Source organism: Alligator sinensis, unplaced genomic scaffold (assembly GCF_000455745.1).
Source record: "Alligator sinensis unplaced genomic scaffold, ASM45574v1 scaffold853_1, whole genome shotgun sequence".
Classification (NCBI taxonomy): Eukaryota; Metazoa; Chordata; order Crocodylia; family Alligatoridae; genus Alligator; species Alligator sinensis.
Window position 1 is genome coordinate 1,237,811 of NW_005842005.1, and position 19,914 is coordinate 1,257,724.

The 19,914-nt window shown below is 45.1% G+C and overlaps 1 protein-coding gene across 3 annotated transcripts in view; it reads left to right on the top strand.

Annotated features, from left to right (window-relative positions):
• ERICH3 (glutamate rich 3) overlaps positions 1 to 19,914 on the top strand; it is an 81,429-nt gene that overhangs the window by 24,033 nt on the left and 37,482 nt on the right. For all 3 annotated transcript variants that reach the window (XM_025201828.1, XM_025201826.1, XM_025201827.1), the window contains exons 7-10: positions 881 to 1,096; positions 7,214 to 7,394; positions 8,758 to 8,944; positions 14,341 to 14,627. In XM_025201828.1, coding sequence (XP_025057613.1) covers positions 881 to 1,096; positions 7,214 to 7,394; positions 8,758 to 8,944; positions 14,341 to 14,627 — 871 coding nt within the window. The remainder of the gene's footprint in view (positions 1 to 880; positions 1,097 to 7,213; positions 7,395 to 8,757; positions 8,945 to 14,340; positions 14,628 to 19,914) is intronic.

A 19,914-nucleotide genomic window follows, 5' to 3' on the forward strand; every position in this document is an offset into this window, starting at 1 on the left:
GAAAAGGCAACCTCTTTATTTCCTGTAATTCCCCCTTTTAAATCAAAGAACCAGAAAGAGGGAGGGGAGCAGGTTAATGAGAGTTGGCATGTGCTGTTATTTAAAGTTATTCCCAGCTGTTATTTAAAAGTGAAATTCAGCTTTTACCTTCCCATCATCTAGAAAAGGGGTCAAGTTCAGATGTTTTAGTCCATGGGTGGGGTGGCTTCTGAATAGGGGCTATAATCATTGCAGAAATCTGTCATGCATGCAGAATTATGAACTACCATGCACTTGTCTTTCTAGCCAGCACTCACATGTAATAGCTAATGGTAACTTAATGCAAATCCCAGTTCCAGAACATGCAAAGATTTGGGCATTTCCTCTGTATGCCTGTCTTCATTTTTGGTGCCTTAGTATCTTCTGTGCTCCTGGCTGAAATTCAGCTTGTAGCAGAAGTAGAGCTCTACTTAGAAACACATTGAGGTAATTTGTGATGAATATTCTTAATCTGGATGAGATGTAGCTCTTTTGGGTTTTGCCTACAAGGAAAGAAAATCACCACTATAAAAATTCCTATTTTTTTTTAACTGTACACACTAATCATATTCAGTTTATTAGATAGTGGGGTTCAACTTTTCAAAAGACCGGAGCTGTGTCTCCATTTGCATTTGCAGGTTTGTATATGAAATTCAGATTCTTTGTTTCATACACAAATGACTGCATGAACAAAACCTTGGACACAAATTATGGAGGGTTTTTTTTTTTTAAATCTGTTTGTTTTCTGAATGGAAAACACAAAACACAGTCAGACCATGTACAGTCCAATACAGTACTGAGTTGTGCTGAGTAAATTCAGTATTTGCATGAACTTGGTTTTAACCTGTTAATATAATTGCAGGGAAATAAAGGTATGATAGGATTGACAAATTCAGTGGATTACTCGAATGGAATATCCCCATATCAACTTCCCATCATTAACAATTATGTGATACCAGTGCCACCCCCACCCCAAAAAGGAGATAAGAATGGAAAGTCTGTGAGACATGGGGCAGCCAGAGGGAGACTATTTCGTCCCACCACTGCACCAAATGGCTTAGAGCAACTTTTAACAAAGGTACTTTTTGTCTTGTTGGTATTTACATTACGTGTCTTAGAGAACATCACTTTCAACTGTGTATATGAAGAGACTGGATATTGTAGTTGAAGTGACTGGACCTGTGTTGACCTGTATTAGTAGAAAGAAAAAAAAGGTATAGTGGTTATATTAGGTATCTGGTTCCACATACACTAAAATATTTAGAGTTTTTAAATCTAGTTAAAAATATTGGTGTTTGAAAACAGGGGCATAGAAATTGTCATATTTAATTGGACTCAAGGTCCATCTAAGCCAGATGCCTGTTTCTGGACAAAGTGAAGGTGCGGTAAAGAACCTGGAGTAGGTAGTTATGGCTAAAAAACCTGATGAAGCTATTCAACTTTTGCTTGAAGAAAAGTTATAGTACACTAAAATGAACTTGGCCCTTCTTAACTATGATTGTCAGAATGGACTATAGTAATGTAGCCTTGCACTTCATGACAAACTTTCTGAAGCAGGTTTACTCATCAGTTGTCAACTTAGAAGAGTAACAGGGGCAGTTCTATGCAGATCTCAACCACCTGTGGACCAACTTGTGCTGTGTTAATGCTGATAAAGAGCAGGGAGGTGAAAGCACTGCTCACAAAACACGATGGTATAGTAGGTACAACATTTTTAGGAGCTACTCAGCATTGAACAGAATATTGCCAAGGGTGTACAACGTAGCTTCACACAACCTGGGCATGCTGATGCCTTTAACACAGTGCTGACTTGGGAAGAAGTAGAAACTGTTGTTGCATTGCTGAGAAATGGTGCAACATCTGGATCAGATGCAATACTCAGAGAAGTTTATAAAATTGGATGCAAGATCCTAGCTGGGCACTTACAACAGTTCTTTTCCTGAATATGGGATGAAAGGAGCATTCCCTCAAAGACCCAGCCATTATTTAAATCTACATGGGCATAGTTGAGAAATAAGACTGTGGTAATTATCAGGTGATCTCTCTCTTGGCCACAGGTAGTAAGACTATTTTGGATCCTCTTCAACGCTTTGCTCTTGCACATGATGGATAGGAAAATCCTGGAGAGAGTTTCACAGTCAGCTAGCTAGAGAATGGTAGGTACATATTAGTTCCCAGGAACAAAACCAACATTTCTATTTGGCTTTCACTAACATCCCCAAAGCTTTGGCCAGATCAGGAGATCTGGATTTTGGGCCAACTATAAAACAGATAAATACGATGTCCAGCACCAGCCAGCCCTGAAAAGAAGCTATGCAAAACTTTTGAATAACCTTAGGTGGAAATGAACTGTCTTTCATTCATGAATTCATCTCTCTTGGAAGTGTCCTGACTAGCTGTGCCTGAATTAATGAGGGTGAGCTCTCATGTCTGTAAAGGTAGTGTGGCCTTTGGCAGACTCACTGGAGAAGTACAGTCTACAGGGCAGTGCTACTACTGACTGCTACATAGATGTGGGATTTGGAAAGTATGAAGAAGTCCCATCCAGCAGCTAGAGACACTGTAGCAGAGATTCCAGTGAATTTGATTTCACCTTAACTGGTATGACAGACTGAGGTTGTTTAGTATGCTGATTGCATAAATATTGAACATTAATTGTAAGTGCTCAGTGGCACTGGCCACATGGGATGGGAGAATGATAAGAAAATACCCCAGAACAGGGGCTGTTAACCTAAGGCCTGTGGGCCAGAGGCAATCCATGAAGAGATGGGTGAGTATGGAGGGATGTGGGGGGATACCAGTCAGTGTGTGGGTAGGTGTGGGTGTAGGGGCTGCTTAGGAGGGGTGGGTCCCCTGCCCCCAACAAAGCAGAGCGCCCCCCCCCCCGCACATGGACTACCCTGCCTGCAGGGTCCCAGCACATTCCCCTGCTGTCTCCAGCCTCTTGCTTGTTCTCCTGCTCGTCTCCAGCCTTGGGAGGCTGGAGACAAGCAGAGGAGCATCTCCAGCTTGTCACTATTCCCCTTCTCATTCTCCTCCTCTGTCTCCAGTTCTCTGGAGGCTGGAGATGAGCAGGAGAATGACCAGGAGGTGGAAACAAGTAGGGGAGCGATCAAGAGCCCAGAGATGATTCAGGGATTCCCCTGGTTGGCTCTAGCCTCCTGCTCTCGGCTGCTGCCCCCACCCCTACATCGCTCCCCTGCCTGGCTTCAGCCTCTTGCACCATCTGCAGCTTACCAGCAGCAGCAGCGGTCAGGGTGGCTCAGGGCCTCATGGCGCAGCCCCTCCGCAAGGTGTGGGGCTGCCAGGGGCAGTGGGGCTTGGCCTTAGCCACCTGGCCCCCATGCTGCAGTTTTCATGTCGTGCAGGTGTGGCTTGGCTCAGCTGGGGGCCGCGCGCTGTCTCGCAGCTCAGGGGTGCTGCAGCTGTCACCTGGGGCTTGGCACCGCTCAGGCCAAGTGGCCAGGAGCTTTGGGACAGCACGTGGTATCCTGCTGAGCCAGGCCACGCCCATGCGATACAGCAGCACGGGTGCCAGGCAGCTGGGGCTGAGCCCTGCTGCCCCCTATGTGCCATGAAGCCCCGAACAGCCCCGACCACTGCTGCTACTGCTGGTGAGTGTGGTGGGGCTGGGGCTGGGTGGGAGAGTGATCAGGGGTGGGGGGAATGAATGGGAGCTGAGATCGGGCGGACCCCTCTCCATGGTCCCCTCCCCACCTCCTCCAGCCCTCCAACCCCCTCACTTACCTGCCACAAAGCCGGATCCAGGTCCCTGCAGCTTGCCCCACTTCCTGCCCTACACAGGCAGGCAGCGTGCTTCAGCACTGGGGCAAGGGCCAGCCATAGAGATGCTCTGGCTGGCTACCAGAGCATCTCTGTGGAGGACCAAGCCTCCGATTGCCTCAGATTGTCTCGCTTTTCCCCACAGGGTATTTTTTGACAGGATCTAATTTTGCCCCCACGTTGCAAATTTGCAGTGTGGGAAACATTTTTTTGTTCCCCCACATGCCTCTTGCAGTGTCTCAAAGGGGTTTGAAGCACTGCAAGAGGCACATGCTCGCTCATCTGGATGCGCCCTTTGAGTGCTGACATACATCAATGAAGCACCAAGGCAAAAGTAGGTATGGTGCATTTTGAACAGTGACAACATCCCTGTAGGCTAGAAAAGCATACAAGGAGACAGGAATTATGACAGCAGCAACCTGGCTTACAGGGCACATGAACATGTGAGCTTTGTGGAAGAGAATTTGTCACACATTAGCCTTCTCAGTCACCTACGCACCCACTGCATCTGATGTGTGTCCTTGATGCCCTAATATTGTCTGTGACTATGAGGGATGTGTAATGAGACAGGAGTGTGAAATTTGCTTCCCACGTAGAATGTTTGCTGGCAGTAACTTATGACTCCATATAATCCATATGAATGAATGTTCAATCTCTCTTTGCATCTTAAGCTCTTGGACTCAGTGAACTCCTCTGGGAATGAGTTCCACATGCTGCATGTTTGTAGGTAGCAGGTGTGCGGGCCGCCTCCCGATCCCATCCATGTCGCCATGTGCGAGCCGGGAGCGATATGCGGACCCGTCTTTGCGCACGCGGGCTGTGGCCAGCAGCCCGGGCACGCGGGGTCAGAGGAGACAGTGCGGCGGCAAGGCACGCACGGGCTAGAATTAGTCACAGAGGCATAGTGGTTGATTCAAAGATTATTTACTTACACCAAAGATGGTCGCGGTGCAGGCAGGAAAACTTGCTTGAGTTACAGTTGCAGATAGAAAAGATAAGAGGCGGACTAGAGTTCCTTCCCGTGAACACTCTTCTAGCCCGTCTGGTTGGAGGCTCTAAACCGCGAGCCCGTCGTGCCAACCGAAGAAAGTACTCGAGACAAAAGAGCTCTGAATAGACTCACACAAAGTTTGCTAGGCTCCGTGGATCCTTTTGCGCACAGGGCGCAGGGAGAGGGATACGTCGAGGATTGCGCTCGGTGACGGGGAGAGGCTAGAGGCTGATCAGACCCCTGTTGCCTGCTTGAAATGCACTGGGTCCGATAGGCTCCGCAGCACTTAGAGATCTTCACAGTGTGAAGTCTCCTCCTCCTGGTGTTCATTGAGTCCTCCAACTTGGGCGGAAACCACTCAAGCCTTTTATATGGCTAGCAAGCCAATCACTAGCCGCCACATCTGAATAAATTAGAACTGTCCAATAATGGGGCTCAAATTAGCATACAAATGGCGGGAACTCTTTGCAACGAGCATCTCTGTGCTGCAACAAAGAAATGCACCCTGCAAGGAAAGCTGGTGGCGGGAATTCTTTTGCACCGGGGTTCTCTTTTGCAGCAGAAAACTCCACCGTGCAAAGAAGCTGCAATTTAGTGGGAACAATTTAGCAGTGCCGAAGCACACAAACAAAAATCACACCCTTTGGGTTGTGACAGCAGGGAGCTAGAAAAGGAGATAGCCTGTCACCTTCACTCCTAGCTGCTAATGTAGGGGTGCAGCCAAGGACACGGGCTGGGGTTCTGTGTTGTCGGGTATCACAAAGGAACCCTCGTACTGCTTTGATTTGTGCTAAGTTCTGTGGGAAGGATACAGAGTTTTCTTAAAGCTACTCCGTGTGCCCCCCTTTCGAGCAGCTTGGAATGTGTCCCAGCGGCAGTTCAAGGATTGTTCTGAAGGCACTAAAAGTGGGGTCAGCCTCCTAGACAGGAGAGGAGCAAGGACAGCAGAACAGGCCCAGTGTTGGTGGACACGTGCTGTGTAGCCTCAGTCCTATGTGCCAGAGTAACAGTGGTAATTCCAGCTGGATCTTTTCTTTGGCAAGTGTAATAAAAGCATAATCTTGCTCTAAATGTTTCTTTTTTCAAGTGTAACAAGATATTGCATTGTTTTCAGTTGAATACAGCAGCCAGGGCTTTTCAACAGCTGAATTAATTTGATATATTCTTTTAATATATTAATATCTAGACAGGCATTGATTCAACAGTGCCTGAAATCATCCCTTGGAAGTGATCCAAATGAAAAACTAGGAAAGGAATTAATTTATTTTTTTTCTGTCTTGTTTTGTTTTTTTTTGCAGTTGTAGCTATATATACTTAAGAAAACCACAGTTCAGCTGATTTTTCTCTTTTGATTATTAATATGAAACTCTTCTTAAAGGTCAATTTACAAGGCCTTTCCAATTAAGAAAGTATCGAGTTCAGAGTGTTGGGATCATCACCCCTTTTACAACTTTGTTCACATTAACTTTGTTTTTAGCTTTCACTGCTTCAGACCAACCAACATCCTGATGCAGTTGGTCCAAGCATCTGACAAAAAGGACACGATCCATTTTCATGGCAGTTTTGCATTAGGTCCAGTGAGGCTCATATCATGCTCAAGGAATCAGAGGACGGAAAAGACCGATTGGATCATCCAGTCCATCTTCTGTTAGCAGAAGATTTGTATTGTAAACTGTCACTTTTCCTCTCTGAACCATTGGCCAAAAAGTTCTTTATAATGAACAGACTAATCAAAATCAAAACCTGCTTGTAGATGGTTCACAACCTGAGAAAGATATAATTAACTGTCTAAATGATTTGCTATGTTAAGTTTGCCCTGCTGCAACTCAAAGTGCTTTTCAAGCAGAATGGAGTACTTCAATTCTAAAAGTCAGCTGACATATAGGAATAAATAAGACCTGGGGCCCTACAATTGGGAGAGAAGCCAATTTAGGTTTTAGATACCAAAATACACAAAGTCAGATTTGGATATTTACTAATTCAAAGAAAATGCAACTCTTCCATGTATGGAACATATGTCTGATGAAGATGCGCAGGCACTAGTTTTTGGGTCTGGTTCACTACCATTTTCATTTCACTTGTGAGTAAGAGTAGCTCTGAGGATTCTTTTTATTGAAGCTAGATTGGTCACTTGGGTTTATGATGCCATCTGGGGATTGCTGGAACACAGCATGCTCAGCTCCCAGCAGCACACACCTGACATGTCCAGTGCCCCAAGGCAGGAGCAGCTTTGCATTGCTATCATGGCAGATAGGGGCCAAAGATTTGATAGGAGTACTGGATCTATTTGAAATTCAGATAGATTAACTTTGGTGAGAGAACAAGTGAATAAGTACTTTAAAAATGTACAAATGCTGTCCCTTTGTTCACCCCTTGTTCAGAGATAGGAACTGACTGCATTTTTTGTTTTCCCTGTTCTAGGATTCAGGAAAATTCCACAAGCCCTCATTACGGAGCAACGCATCTGTTACCATGATTTATTTAGGAAAAAATGTGCACTTATCTCATGATGATACCGATTACAGAGATGAAATCAAAGTCTATCAGCAGCATTGTGGAGGAGAAAACCTTTGTGTTTACAAAGGCAAGCTCCTGGAAAGAGGTAAGGATTCAAAGTTGAAGAGTTCATTTTAATTCTGGCAACATCTTATTTTATAGATAAACTGTTGATGTGATATCAAAATGATTTCAGCTGAGCTCAGTCAAGATATGTGCATCCAGGGACTTATATACCAGCTGCCTCTAAACTAAATCTAGATTTACTGTTTCATGATTGCAAATGAGGCTGCAATTACTTTTGCAAATTACGGAAGGAGGAATTCAGAGGAGTGAGCTAACAAATACTGTGGGTTCAATCCTCTATGGTTAATAAAATATTTGCAGGAGTAAACTGTCCCTGAATACCAAGTTATCTGTTTCTAGGTTGCTGTAATATATCACTGCATGCTCTTTATTATTCCAGAAGGAAAAGTACACACTGGGGGCATGAATCTGATCCCCTGTTATAGTAGTATGACTCCTCTGGCTTCTCTGTAGTTACTCACGTTGGTGAGTGAAAGGGGAATCAGGCCCTGGGAATGTGCCACTCGTGAAACCTGAATGTCATGCAAGGAGACCCCTGGAAGCAGAAGAAGCACAGCTGCTCTGCTGCATGAGAGAGGGGGTAGGATTGTGATGCAGGTAACTTGGGATGGTTCCTTACCTCCTATGCATCACACAGCTGGGTGCAGAGCGTAGGGGAGGAAGGATCATGGCTAGCAGATCTGCAGTTACAGAAGGAAGGGCTTCTACAGATCACAACCTTTAACCCAGCCCAGAGGTCCAAGACAAATTTTCTCATTGTCCCCCAAGACTATATAACTATCCTGCATAAAGCCTTGCTGCAGCCACAGTGCAGTCTCCTCATGGTGCTATATTACTGTGTCTGTGCAGCCCAAAGATTAATGACTGTTGGGGAAGGGGTGGCTTCAGTCTTCATACTGAGGAAAGGAAGTTGAAGCAACAGCTCTGGTTTCATTCACAGTGCTGTACATAACTCATTGTGGTTGCTACTGCTTTTACACTGATTGTGGTTGGGCTTTGTAGGTACTCTACTGTCTACTGGTAGAGAGAACTAGTACTCAACTGCGTGTCACAAGCCTGCTACTGCTAATATCCCTCTCTAACTCTAGTGGCAAGCGCCAGTATTTTTGAGGTGGGAGGCTCTGGGTGCTGTTCCCTACTGCTGCAATGGAGTTTTGAATGGCCTTAATGACAATGTTGTAGCTGGTTGCAGAGGTGTTAGCAAGATCTACAATGTCTAGTTGCAGGATGATTTGCTTGCATAATGAGCTGCAATGCAACTGAGCACCAAAAATCAGGTCTCATGTGGTCTGCAGTTTGGGCACTTTATGTAGACAAGGCAGGTATCTATCAATGGAAACAGGCTGACAACAGTGTTAGCCATTTTCTTTCTTCAATTACAGAGACCTTTCAGTTCACCTCAAAGCGGCATCATGGCTTCCCCTTCAGTCTCACCTTTTTTCTCAATGGGATACAAGTGGACAGGCTGAGCTCCTGCTGTGAATACAAGCATCGGAAAGGTGCGAGACTGGGAGGCAAACAAGGATACTTTGGTTTCGTCAATGTGGACAGAGCATCCCCCTGCTATCGGTATGGAAATACAGAATCTATAAACAGCCACATCTGCTCAGCTCTTAGTCTTAAGGCTTTCTTTACAACCAAGAAGACTAGAAGAATCTTTTTTTTTTTTTTTTTTTTAATGCAATGAAAATTTGGATTTGGGATAACAGTTCTGACTTGAAGGTTGACATGCTATCATTTCCCTGGCTGTAGTATGGAACAATATGGATGCTCCCTATGGCACATAAAACATATATGAGCAGAACAGAGCCCCTCTTTTATTTAGGGCAAAAGTCAGTTCCTTGATTAGTACCTGCAGTTTATGCTGAGAAGCTTAAATTAGAATAAAATCATCCTTCTGACTGATTTTTCCAGGCAGTGTCAGGTGGGAGAACTGCTGCCGCCATGTATAATTTTTAATCTATTTATTCTTTCCATAAAATATTTAAGAAAATAACAGCAGACAGTTGGTTAGGGAGAGAACCCCCACTGAGTCGCACTAACTTTTGAGATAAGCACCGGATTCTGAGGAGAAATTCTGCCATAACACATTTTCCCACTTGAAACTAACATTTACATGATTTATGCAAATGCTGTTGTGATAAGGAGTTTTGTGGAGTGGAAAGCATCTGAATTAAGAATGCTGTTTCAGAAGATACCCTGACTAGTCCAAATATCTGTTTTTCTGTGTTGTACGTGTGTGCATAGATAGCCAGAACTGATCCTGATCTGAAATTATTCAGATTATTTCATATTGGGAGGGAAAAATGCTCCTCTGTACTTAATAAAATCTCTCTCTCTCTCTCACCCCCCCTCCACTCCATCTCACTCTTTGACCTAAAGTTTCCTTTTCAGTAAGGTTTCTTCCCTAGGTTCCTTTCATACTCTCTGCAAGTCACACCCTGTAAAGTCATGGACAGAGTTTGGCATGGACAAAGTTAGGAGTACATGTAATTCTGGGTATGATTTTACATCTACAAATTAAGAGCTTGATCCAAAGTATGGGGACTTTTCCCTTGATTTCCATGGGGGTTTGGATCATGTCTAGGGATGCTTAAGTCCTGATTCCACAAAGTATTTAGAACTGAAATACCATATTTATTTCACTATAAGATGACTTCCCAATAATATGATTCTATATATGGTAAATTTATACATTTGTTATAATTTTCCAGATATAGACTAATTATTCAAGGTTTGCCTTGAATTTGCCCTCCACCCCCCCGCCCGCCCCCCTTCCCACTGCTACAGCAGGGAAAATAAATCTAGGAGGAGGGTCAGGTGGCCTCCTTGCCCTCTGTCCCTGCCCCCACCCCCTAACTTCTTAGCTCTGCACCTGCTTCCCCCTCACCCTTACTGTGAAAACCTGCTCTCCCTGAACACATGAGAGTGAGAGGCAAATCTGAAAATCCTGACTGAAATAGACATGCCTGTAGCAAGTTGCAATAAGTTGTAAACTGCTGCAAATTTCAGCACAGGTACTCCATAAAGATACTTTTAAGCAGCACTTTTGTACCTACTTATCTCTAATACAAACTATGTATGATACTAATCCAAAGCCAAAAGGCTCAGGATTTCAAGTATAGTTCAGTGTTTCTCAACCCATGGTTCACAACCCACAAGTGGATTACAAGAATATATGAAGGGGTCATGAACAAACTTTAAAAATGGATTCTCCTTTAAAGGAGAAAAACGTGGGAAACTGTGGTTTTTCCCATGCAGCCTGGCAGAGTTCTAGCCTGCAAGGGGCTGCTTGGGGTCCTCCATGCCTCACACCCTCCCCCTGCCCCACACAATGGGGGACCGGGGCCTGGGGATGTGGGGGGCGAGGAGGCAGCAGAGTGACAGGCACTGGCAGGGCTGGGGGGCTGTTTTCTGCTTAAGCAATTTACTGGGTCAGGACTGGCTATCAATGTTACAAATGGGTCCTGATACAGAAAGGTTTGAAAACCACTGATATAGTTCATTGGGTTGGGCTCCAGCAGACTCAACAACATTTCAAGCCATAGTACCCCAACAGCTCAGCACTGCTTGGTATGTGTATATACTTCAGACTACCTCCTCCCCCCACCCCAAATCATCCTTGTGCTAATTAACCCCCCACTCATGACTGGAACTGGGTGTTCTTGTTATGAGTCCAAATGTTTATATGCAGATTATTAGGCACAAGGCAGCCTGATCTGGCTTTACCTCATGGAGTGTGGGATCACACTAATCATGTGTAACAGGCCAAGGGAGGGGGTGGCAGAGGGATTCTAGGTGAACTATATGGGATCATGTTTGGTTATGTTTGCCAGACATTTAAGGCTTGTGAAGAAACAGGAAATATTGGAAATGATAAAGAACAGTGCAGCTCAGCTATAGGAGTGAAGATGAAGTTGAAAAGCATTCAGTGCAGTGGCTCATCATGACTGGAAAAAGAGGTCAGCACTAAGGGCGATTGAGCCCAATGGGAACTACCATATACCTTATTCAGATAGGCTGCACTGACCTATGCTTGTGGTAGGTTCTCATCAGGATGTTTGCCTATTATGGGCCATGTGTTTTATAGGCATGTTGAGTCATGCAGTTAATCAGCTTCACAGTTGGTTTTCATTACTGAGTGCAAGCTGCTGTTGGCAGTAATTTAATGATAGACAATATATTTAATGAACTTTCCTTGTATGCAAATGTAAGATGAGGAGCTTTCCCCTCCCCACTGCTCCATGACGACTGGGAGAAAAACCTCATATTATATTTGAGTAAATACTGTATGTCCAATCCTGTCTGTTGCAAGACTGGAGCCTTAAATATCTACCTACCTGGAACATTTTAACTTCAGTACTTCAGCAACATAAGACATTCTGGGCACAAATGAAGTAACAGGCGAGAAACCACCCTTGCCTCCCTTCACTTGACCTCACAATTATTCATGCTTATTTTTTTTTTTAATGCTTGAAAAGTTGGATGTCAGTTTCTGAAATTCCAGGTTCTGAACATCAATTTCTTGACATTTCCAGGACATCTTATGTCACGTTAGGAGATGTAGGGGCAGGGACAGCTTTATGTTAGAATTGAAGTTTGGTAGGGAGAATGAGAGAGATGCTTAAGAAACTGAAGGGGGATAATGTACATCACACCAGGTTGGAATGCAGGAGAAGGATATGAAAGTCTTGGGTTCACTTTCTTCCTCTGCAGGGGATTAGAGCCTCTGTCCTAACTGCCTGGCTTTCTGGGATGGCTCAAGGTGGCTTTCATTATTTCCTGCAGAGACTATTTCATTTCATAACTGAAAATTTACTAGAGGAGATGCTGGAACCCAGGAGTCCCATTTGAATGTCTTACTTATCAAGCAAGAGAATTACTCAGTTTTACAAACTAGGACACCAGAAACAAGAGGGATTGAGGGAGGCTCACTTCAGAATGCTCTATAGTGTCATCGGTGGGGAATTCTCCAGAAAGGTATGAGATCCAGGTTCACATCTCTGCCTTAAAGCAGGTAAATAGCATATTTAAACCTGTATCCTGTGTCTCAGGTGAGTGTCTAAACCACCAAGCTATAAGGAGATCTGAGATGGGTCTCCCTCATTTCCCCTGTTGATACAGTTTCACTTTGTATAAAGTATTTAACACAGTCTAGTGAGACAGCAATGGAGAGAGGCTTTCTAATCTGGTGGTTATAAAGTCCTTCACACAGTCTGGTAAGACAGCAATGGAGAGAGAATCTTTAATTTGGTGGTTATCCCTCCCACATTGTGGGAGACTGCCTCCACTTACTGTGCAAACAGGGACAGCTTTGGTATCAAATAGTTATCCCACTACACCAGGTCTGTGGGGAGCTCCATGGACTGCGGCCCTGTGTGCTAGATCAGGAATGAGGGGTGCTGTGGGACCTGATCTCAGCCCATGGAGGTGCTGAGCACACAGGGCCATGTTGATGTGGTGCGTGGCCCCAGTGCTAGATGGAGGCAGCTGAGGCTGCCCAGAGCCTGATCTGGGTATGTGGGGGTCTAATCTGGTCCTCAGACTGGCCCCTCCCTGTTCCACTCATCTGGCCTCATTGAACAGCATTGCACTACACACTATAAAAGGTTTTGTTATGAGTTGAACAAAGCAAAAGTTGGGGAAAATGTGAGAAAAATTGAAAAAAAAACACTAAATTCAGTTTGATCTGAACCAAGAGACCGTATTTACTCAAATCCAAGATGAGGTCCTCCCTTTTTCACATGGCGGGGGGGGGGAAGCCCCTCATCTTGGTTTCAAGTATGAGGTGGGAGAGGGGTAGAAGCTGCTGTGGCTCAGGCTTTGATTCTGGCCCCAGCCGCAACCTGAAGCTGGGGTCAGAGTTGCCACACCCCTGCTGTTTTTACCAGGCCAGGCTTGGGCCAGAACAAGCATGTGCTCCATGCACCAGGCTGGAACAGGGCCAGAACCTGTTGAAGCTGGAGCAAGTGGAAGTGGAAGGGAAATAGGGCAGGTGGTGGCTGCAGGGGCAGGAATAGTGGGATGAGGTCGCAGGGGAAGCAGGAGGGTGGGGGGCAGGTGGCAGGAGGCAAGGGGTGGGAGGACAAAAGCAGGGGTCAAACTGCTTGACCCCCCACCATTGCTTATCCCATTGTCTCCCCACAGCCTGCCTCTTCAACTGCCTGCCCCCTACCACCTGCCACTCTACTACCTCCCCACTGCCTGTCTCCCTAGTGCCTCCCCCCTCACCAACCCCTTCTTTCTCCACTGCAGCGTTGGTAGGATGAATTTAAGATGACCCCCAAATAGTCAGATTCTGTACATGGAAAATTGTAACTGGTTGATATATTTTCCTTTATAGAATCTGATTATTGGAGAGCCATCCTAAACTCAGGTTTTATTCTTGGATTCAGTTAAATACAGTATTTTTCTCAGTTTAATTTTTCAGTTTGGGAGCTGAACTGAAAAATCAGTTTTTTTTCATGAGCCACACACCATATTACAGCCTGGCCATGATTTACTCCATATATGTTTCATCCCAGGATTCAAAAATGCATTATGGAGGTGGGTAAATCTTAAGGTCACAATTTTATGGATGCACAGATGCATGCATTTGTTTCACTTTAAAATAAGCACATCGTGTGTCTGTAGATGTGTGGAGAGGCTATTCTGATGTGGTGTAATTACAGAGCATTGGAGCAGACTTGATTTAATCGAATCTGGTAGAGTGTGCTTATTAATGCGCTCCAGCAGCCTCCGTGTCTTGTGTATCAGCATCCCTGTGATGCTGGCAGGGGCACTGTAATTAAAGCTTGTTCAGTGAGCTGTAGTTAAAGTGCCTCTGCTGCCATTTTGAAGTGTGGAGATGCTGATACACAAGACACTGCAGGTGTTTTAATTTGCCCAGAGAAAGTGTAAAAATGCCATTATGCTTAGTATCTAGAAAATGTATATTTTCAACATTTCCATGTTGGTTTTTTTAGCTGTATTATTGAAATGGGTCTGGACAAAAAGCCCTCTCCTCCCAAGAAAGAAATGAAAGAAGACACTAAAGAAAGGCTTGAGGAATCAATGAAAGTCATAGAGCCCAATGAACCCAGTGAAAGCAGTACTGAACAGGAGGCAAACAAAGAATCAGCACTGGTTATTTCATCTGCCCAAGAAAAGGAGCCTTCAGAGGATAAGATGGAAATTGAAGAGGAGGAAAGAAAAGAAGAAACAAGAAGGGGAATAAATGATGAGAATGATCAGGAAAACTCCAGCAATGATGGTACAGTACAGGGCTGGGTGTGGAGAGGTATAGGCACTATTCCTCATGCAGCCTTTGGCTTGCTGTTTGACCTCTAATAAATCACCTCACTCCATCTTTTTCTTTCCTTCAGGTCTCTGAGGCAAGGGCAGCCTCAATCTTTGTGTAAGTGCACTGCCTAGCACAATGGGGCCATAATTTCTCTGTACTTTTGTACTATATAGTACAAATAGCAGAGTATTTAGTCTATCATAGTCAAAATTAACATCTTTGTCCATAGCGGTGCTTTGCAACCAATGTAGTTGCACTGATACAGCTCCCAGTTGTGGATGCTATTTATACTGACTCTGTGTGAATTGCACCAGTAGAGCTTACAGGGGATGGGTGTGGGGGTGGGGTGTGTCTGAGACAGAAATAGATGGAGAAGTCAAGAAGCAGTTCAGGTGGTAACACCTGGTGTTGAGGTTGCCCAACACTTTCTGTTTTATGATCCTGCTTTCATGATTCAAGAGAAGATGTTTTTCTAGGTACCAGAAGGTAAATAGGACCTGAGTGGGGAAAATGGTGACAGGAGTCAGGGAAGAGGCAAAAGCAAAGAGTTCAAAGGGGTATATAGAAAGAAGCAGAGAGGAAGGATGGAATGAATCTGGGACTTTATGTATAGACACAGAGGAAGGGGAAGAGTAGGACAGGAACCAAGGGAAATGGTGGTTGTAGGTAGGAATAAAGGGCAGAGATTGCATAGGAGTAGAGGGAGATGGGGCAGGATGTGGAAGGAGTGGATGCATAAGGGCCATGGCAGACATGACACTTAGGATGTGATTAACTTGTTAACTGCATGATTTAATAGTAACCCTGCCACATTTTCTAAGCACTTGAGGAGAAGCAAGTGATTAAGAACTGTCAGCATGGATTCACCATGGGCAAGTCATGCCTGACCAACCTGAAACAGCAGATGATGCCTTCCATGATGAGATGACTGGCTCTGTGGATATGGGGAGACCAGTGGATGTGGTGTAGCTTGATTTTAGCAAGGCTTTTGATACAGTCTCCCACAATATTCTTGCAGGCAAGTTAAGGAAGTACGGGCAGGATGAATGGACTCTAGAATGGATAGAAAACTGGCTGGAGCATGAGGCTCAGAGGGTAGCACTCAATATCTTGAGGTCTAGTTGGCAACTGGTATCAAGTGGAGAACCCCAGGGGTCAGTCCTGGGGCCAGTTTTGTTCAGTATCTTCATTGATTACCTGGAAGATAGCATAGAGTGCACCCTCAGTAAGTTTGCAGATGACACCAAGATGTGGGGAGTAGTAGGTATGCTGGAGGCTAGGGCTAGGATTCAGAATGACCTAGAGAAATTAGAGGATTAGACCAAAAGAAATCTCATGAGGTTCAACAAGGACAAGTGCAAAGTCCTGCACTTAGGATGGAACATGCACTGGTACAGGCTGGGGGCTGACTGGCTGGCAGCAGCTCTGCAGAGAAGGACTTGGGGGTTACAGTGGACAATAAGCTGAATATGAGCCAGAAGTGTGCCCTTGTTGCCAAGAAGGCTAGCGGCATACTAGGCTGTATTGGTAGGAGTGTTGCCAGCAGGTCAAGGGAAGTGATTATTCCCCTCTATTCAGCCCTGGTGAGGCCACATCTGGAGTACTGTCCAGTTTTGTCCCCCCACCCTCCACTACAGAAAGGATGTTGACAAAATGGAAAGAGTCCAGTGAAGGGCAACAAAAATGGTGAGGGGGCTGGGGCACATGACTTATGAGGAGAGGCTAAAGGAACTGGGCTTTTTTAGTCTAGAGAAGAGAAGACTCAGAGGGGATTTAATAGCAGCCCTCAACTACCTGAAGGAAGGTTCAAAAGTGGATGGAACTGGACTGTTGTCAGTGGTGGCAGATGACAGAACAAGGAGCAACGTTCTCAAGTTGCAGCAAGGCAAGTTTAGGCTAGATATTAGGAAGAATTTTCACACTAGGAGGGTAGTAAAACACTGGAACAGGTTACCCTGAGAGGTTGTGGATCTCCATCCTTGGAGGTTTTTAAGACCCGGCTAGACAAAACCTTGGCTGAGATGGTCCTGCTTTGAGCAGGGGGTTGGATGTCCCTTCCACCCCTAATTTTCTATGGTTCTATGTTAAGGGAATTAATGATGTATTGAAACAAGAAACCAGCCACAAAAATGGCCCAAAAATATGTAGAACATTTTGGTATCTGGTTTCCATCTTGCCTTAAATTTGAATGTGTGGCAGGGTAGCTTAGGGTAGCACATGCGGCACAACAGGAGACACAATAGTTGGGATTAGAGGTCAGATGCCCTCATGTCATTATTTTAATGCTAGTGGCCTAAGTTGGTGAGGTGGAGGCCATCAGCCTGGGTGGGATAGACAGGAGCATTGGGTAGTATATATTGGATCTGGGGTGATGTTGTAGCCATGTTGGTCCAGGGATTAAGTAAGAGGCAAGGATTTCTTAAGATGATATCTTTTACTGGAGCAATTGCATAGTTGGGGTAGAGGTAGCAAGCTTTTGAATGCAAGATAATCTTCTTTAAGTCTGAGCTGGCATTTACTCCTCATACCTCAAGAAGAATGTCTTGCATTCAAAAGCATGTCTAACTCTATCTCAACTATGCAGTTGTTCCAGTAAAAGATATCACCCCAAGAAACCCTTGCCTCTTGCATATTAGATCTGGATTAATTATTTTTGTCAAAACCTTTTTCAGCAAAAAAACCCAAAACAAAACAAAATATATATAAATATAAAATTTGCTGTCACTAAATTAGGATTATATATAAAAGGTTTTGCAAACACACATCAATTTCATGTTGGAAAACAAAAAAATAGAAAAAGAATCCCTCTATATTCTAATTGTTCATTTCTGCTGTTTCATAACTGAAATATTTCAAGTTTTCCATTTGGGATAACTTTTTATTTCAAAACTGAATTATTTATAAAAATTTTGAAAATGTTTAAGCAATTGAAAATCCAAATAAAAAACAAACAACTTTCAACCAAAGCTGAAACAAATTGAAACAAACTTTTACATTAGTTGAATATTTCCAAAATGTTTTTTTGGCATTTCAGAATGTCCAACAAACCTAAAGATCTGTTTACCCTGCCTCCCCCAAGATGTAATGGTCAATAAGACAAGTAGCCCTCTTACTTAAATTTGACTAGGCACTTATTTGCATATCTAAGCAACTAAATACTTTTATAGGTAAGGCTGTAGGTGTCTCTGGTTGGGTACCCATGATTAGCAGGTACATTAGACCTTACTTCCTCTGTCCCTCAGTTCTCTAGCTGTAAAAGGAATACTAATGTATGGAGGAGTTATGAAGATAAATCCATTAACATTTGTGAAGTACATCATATATTATAGTGAGAACACTACATGAGCAGTAAGCAAGGCTTAGGACCACACTTTAACTGGGTAGGAGGCATAGGCAGAGGGAAAAATTATTTTTTTGGCGGGGGGCTAAACATGCATGCATGTGTGCCCCCCCCCCAGCAGGTAAGTCTTTGGGGGAAGGGTGGGAGGAGTGGAAAGGGCCGTGGGGGGTGCAGATTGAGGCCCCAGCAGTGAGGGAGGGAGTGGGGCACAGGCAGGAGCAAGGGCTGGGGGGAATGGAGCCCCGGGCAGGCCGGGTGGTGGGACAGTTGGAGCCTGAGTGGCTCATGCAAGGGGGCAGGGAGGCTCCTGCCACTGCACACACCCAGGAGAGGCCTGGAGGTCATATGCTCCTGAATCTGTGTGTGGGACAGAGACAGCTGCTGCTGCTTGCTTTGCTTTGCTTTGCTCCCTGAGGCAGGTGCCCCGAGATCCATGCGAGGCCACATCGTCCCACTGTTGGGTGAGCAAGGGACATGGCATAGCCAATGGCAGCAGGCATGTGGTGTCACATGGATCTCAGGGCAGCTGCCGCAGGGAGCAAAACTCAGTTCACAGCAGCCGCCGCCTCCGTCCCATGCACAGATCCAGGGGCATATGCTCCCCAGGCCTCTCTTGGGGTGTGCACAGCAGCGGGAGCCCCCGCCATGCCCCTGGACAAGCTGTCTGGGCTCTGATTGTCTCACCACCTGGCCCGACCAGGGCCCCACTCGCCCCAGCCCTTGCTCCTGCCTGTGCCCCACTCCCTCCCTTACTGAGGGGGCCGCGATCTGCCCCCCACTCCCAACCGGCCCCTTTCCCTTCACCAAAAAGATTGATACTTGCCTGCCATGCTGGGCAGCCTGTGATCCACACACCGGGCTGAGATCCTGGCTGCGTGTGCACCCCTCCCCACTTCTGCTGCAGTCACCCGGAGCCTGCTGCCAGGCTGCCTTGCAGCCCTACCCACTGTCCTATGTTTGCAGGGGCTGAGCCCTGTACCCCAGCCTTCTGCCGCCTGTGGTAGAAGGAGAAAATAAAACTGAATACACTGAATGAGGCCTAAAATGAATTCAGGCATTCACTGAATGGGTTGGGGGATGTGTTTAAAAAATGATCATAGAGTCATAGAGAAGTAGGGCTGAAAGGGACCTCTAGAAGTCATTTAGTCCAACCCATGCAAATCCATAATCTAAACATTTCATAAAACTACTGTCAACCTTGACTCAACACAACAACATCGTCTACCACATGTAAAGCAGGAGGACCAAAGAAACCAATGTCCTACTTCTTTAAAGGTTGTCAATATATGCTCAAGAGATTGCAAGTAGAGGGCCATGCCCCCCACTACAGTGGACGGCAAAACTCCCACAGTCCATACCAATCTGACCATGGGACAAAATTCCTTCCTGACCTCAAATATGGTAATCCAATGATGGGTGATTATGCAGCTGAATACTAGTATGCAAGTTCAGGTGATATGGACAAGCTTAATTTCAACATTTTTTAGCTTGTAAGTACTTGACTTTGCACTTGTAATCTTTTCTTTGTATTTTTTAAATGCAGTGTAATTGGTAGTGAGGAAGAAATGCATATGAAAGAAAGACATTATAGGCTTGGATCCACAAAGTATATTATTTTTATACTTAAAATACTTATACTTTATACTTATACTTTATATTTAAGTCGAGAGGCAAAGCGCTGCTCAACCTGGTACTGGCTACTGGGGATGACCTAGTCGGTAGCCTAGTGATTGATGGGAAGCTGGGTGACAGCGACCACGAGCTCATCACCTTCACCATCCGCTGAAAAGCTGGCATGTCAGTCAGCAACACAGAAGTCCTTGACTTCAGGAAAGCTGACTTTGACAAGCTCATGAGGCTCGTCAGTGAGACCCTAAGGGACCATGACCATGGAGAAAGGGGAGTTCAAGAAGAGCG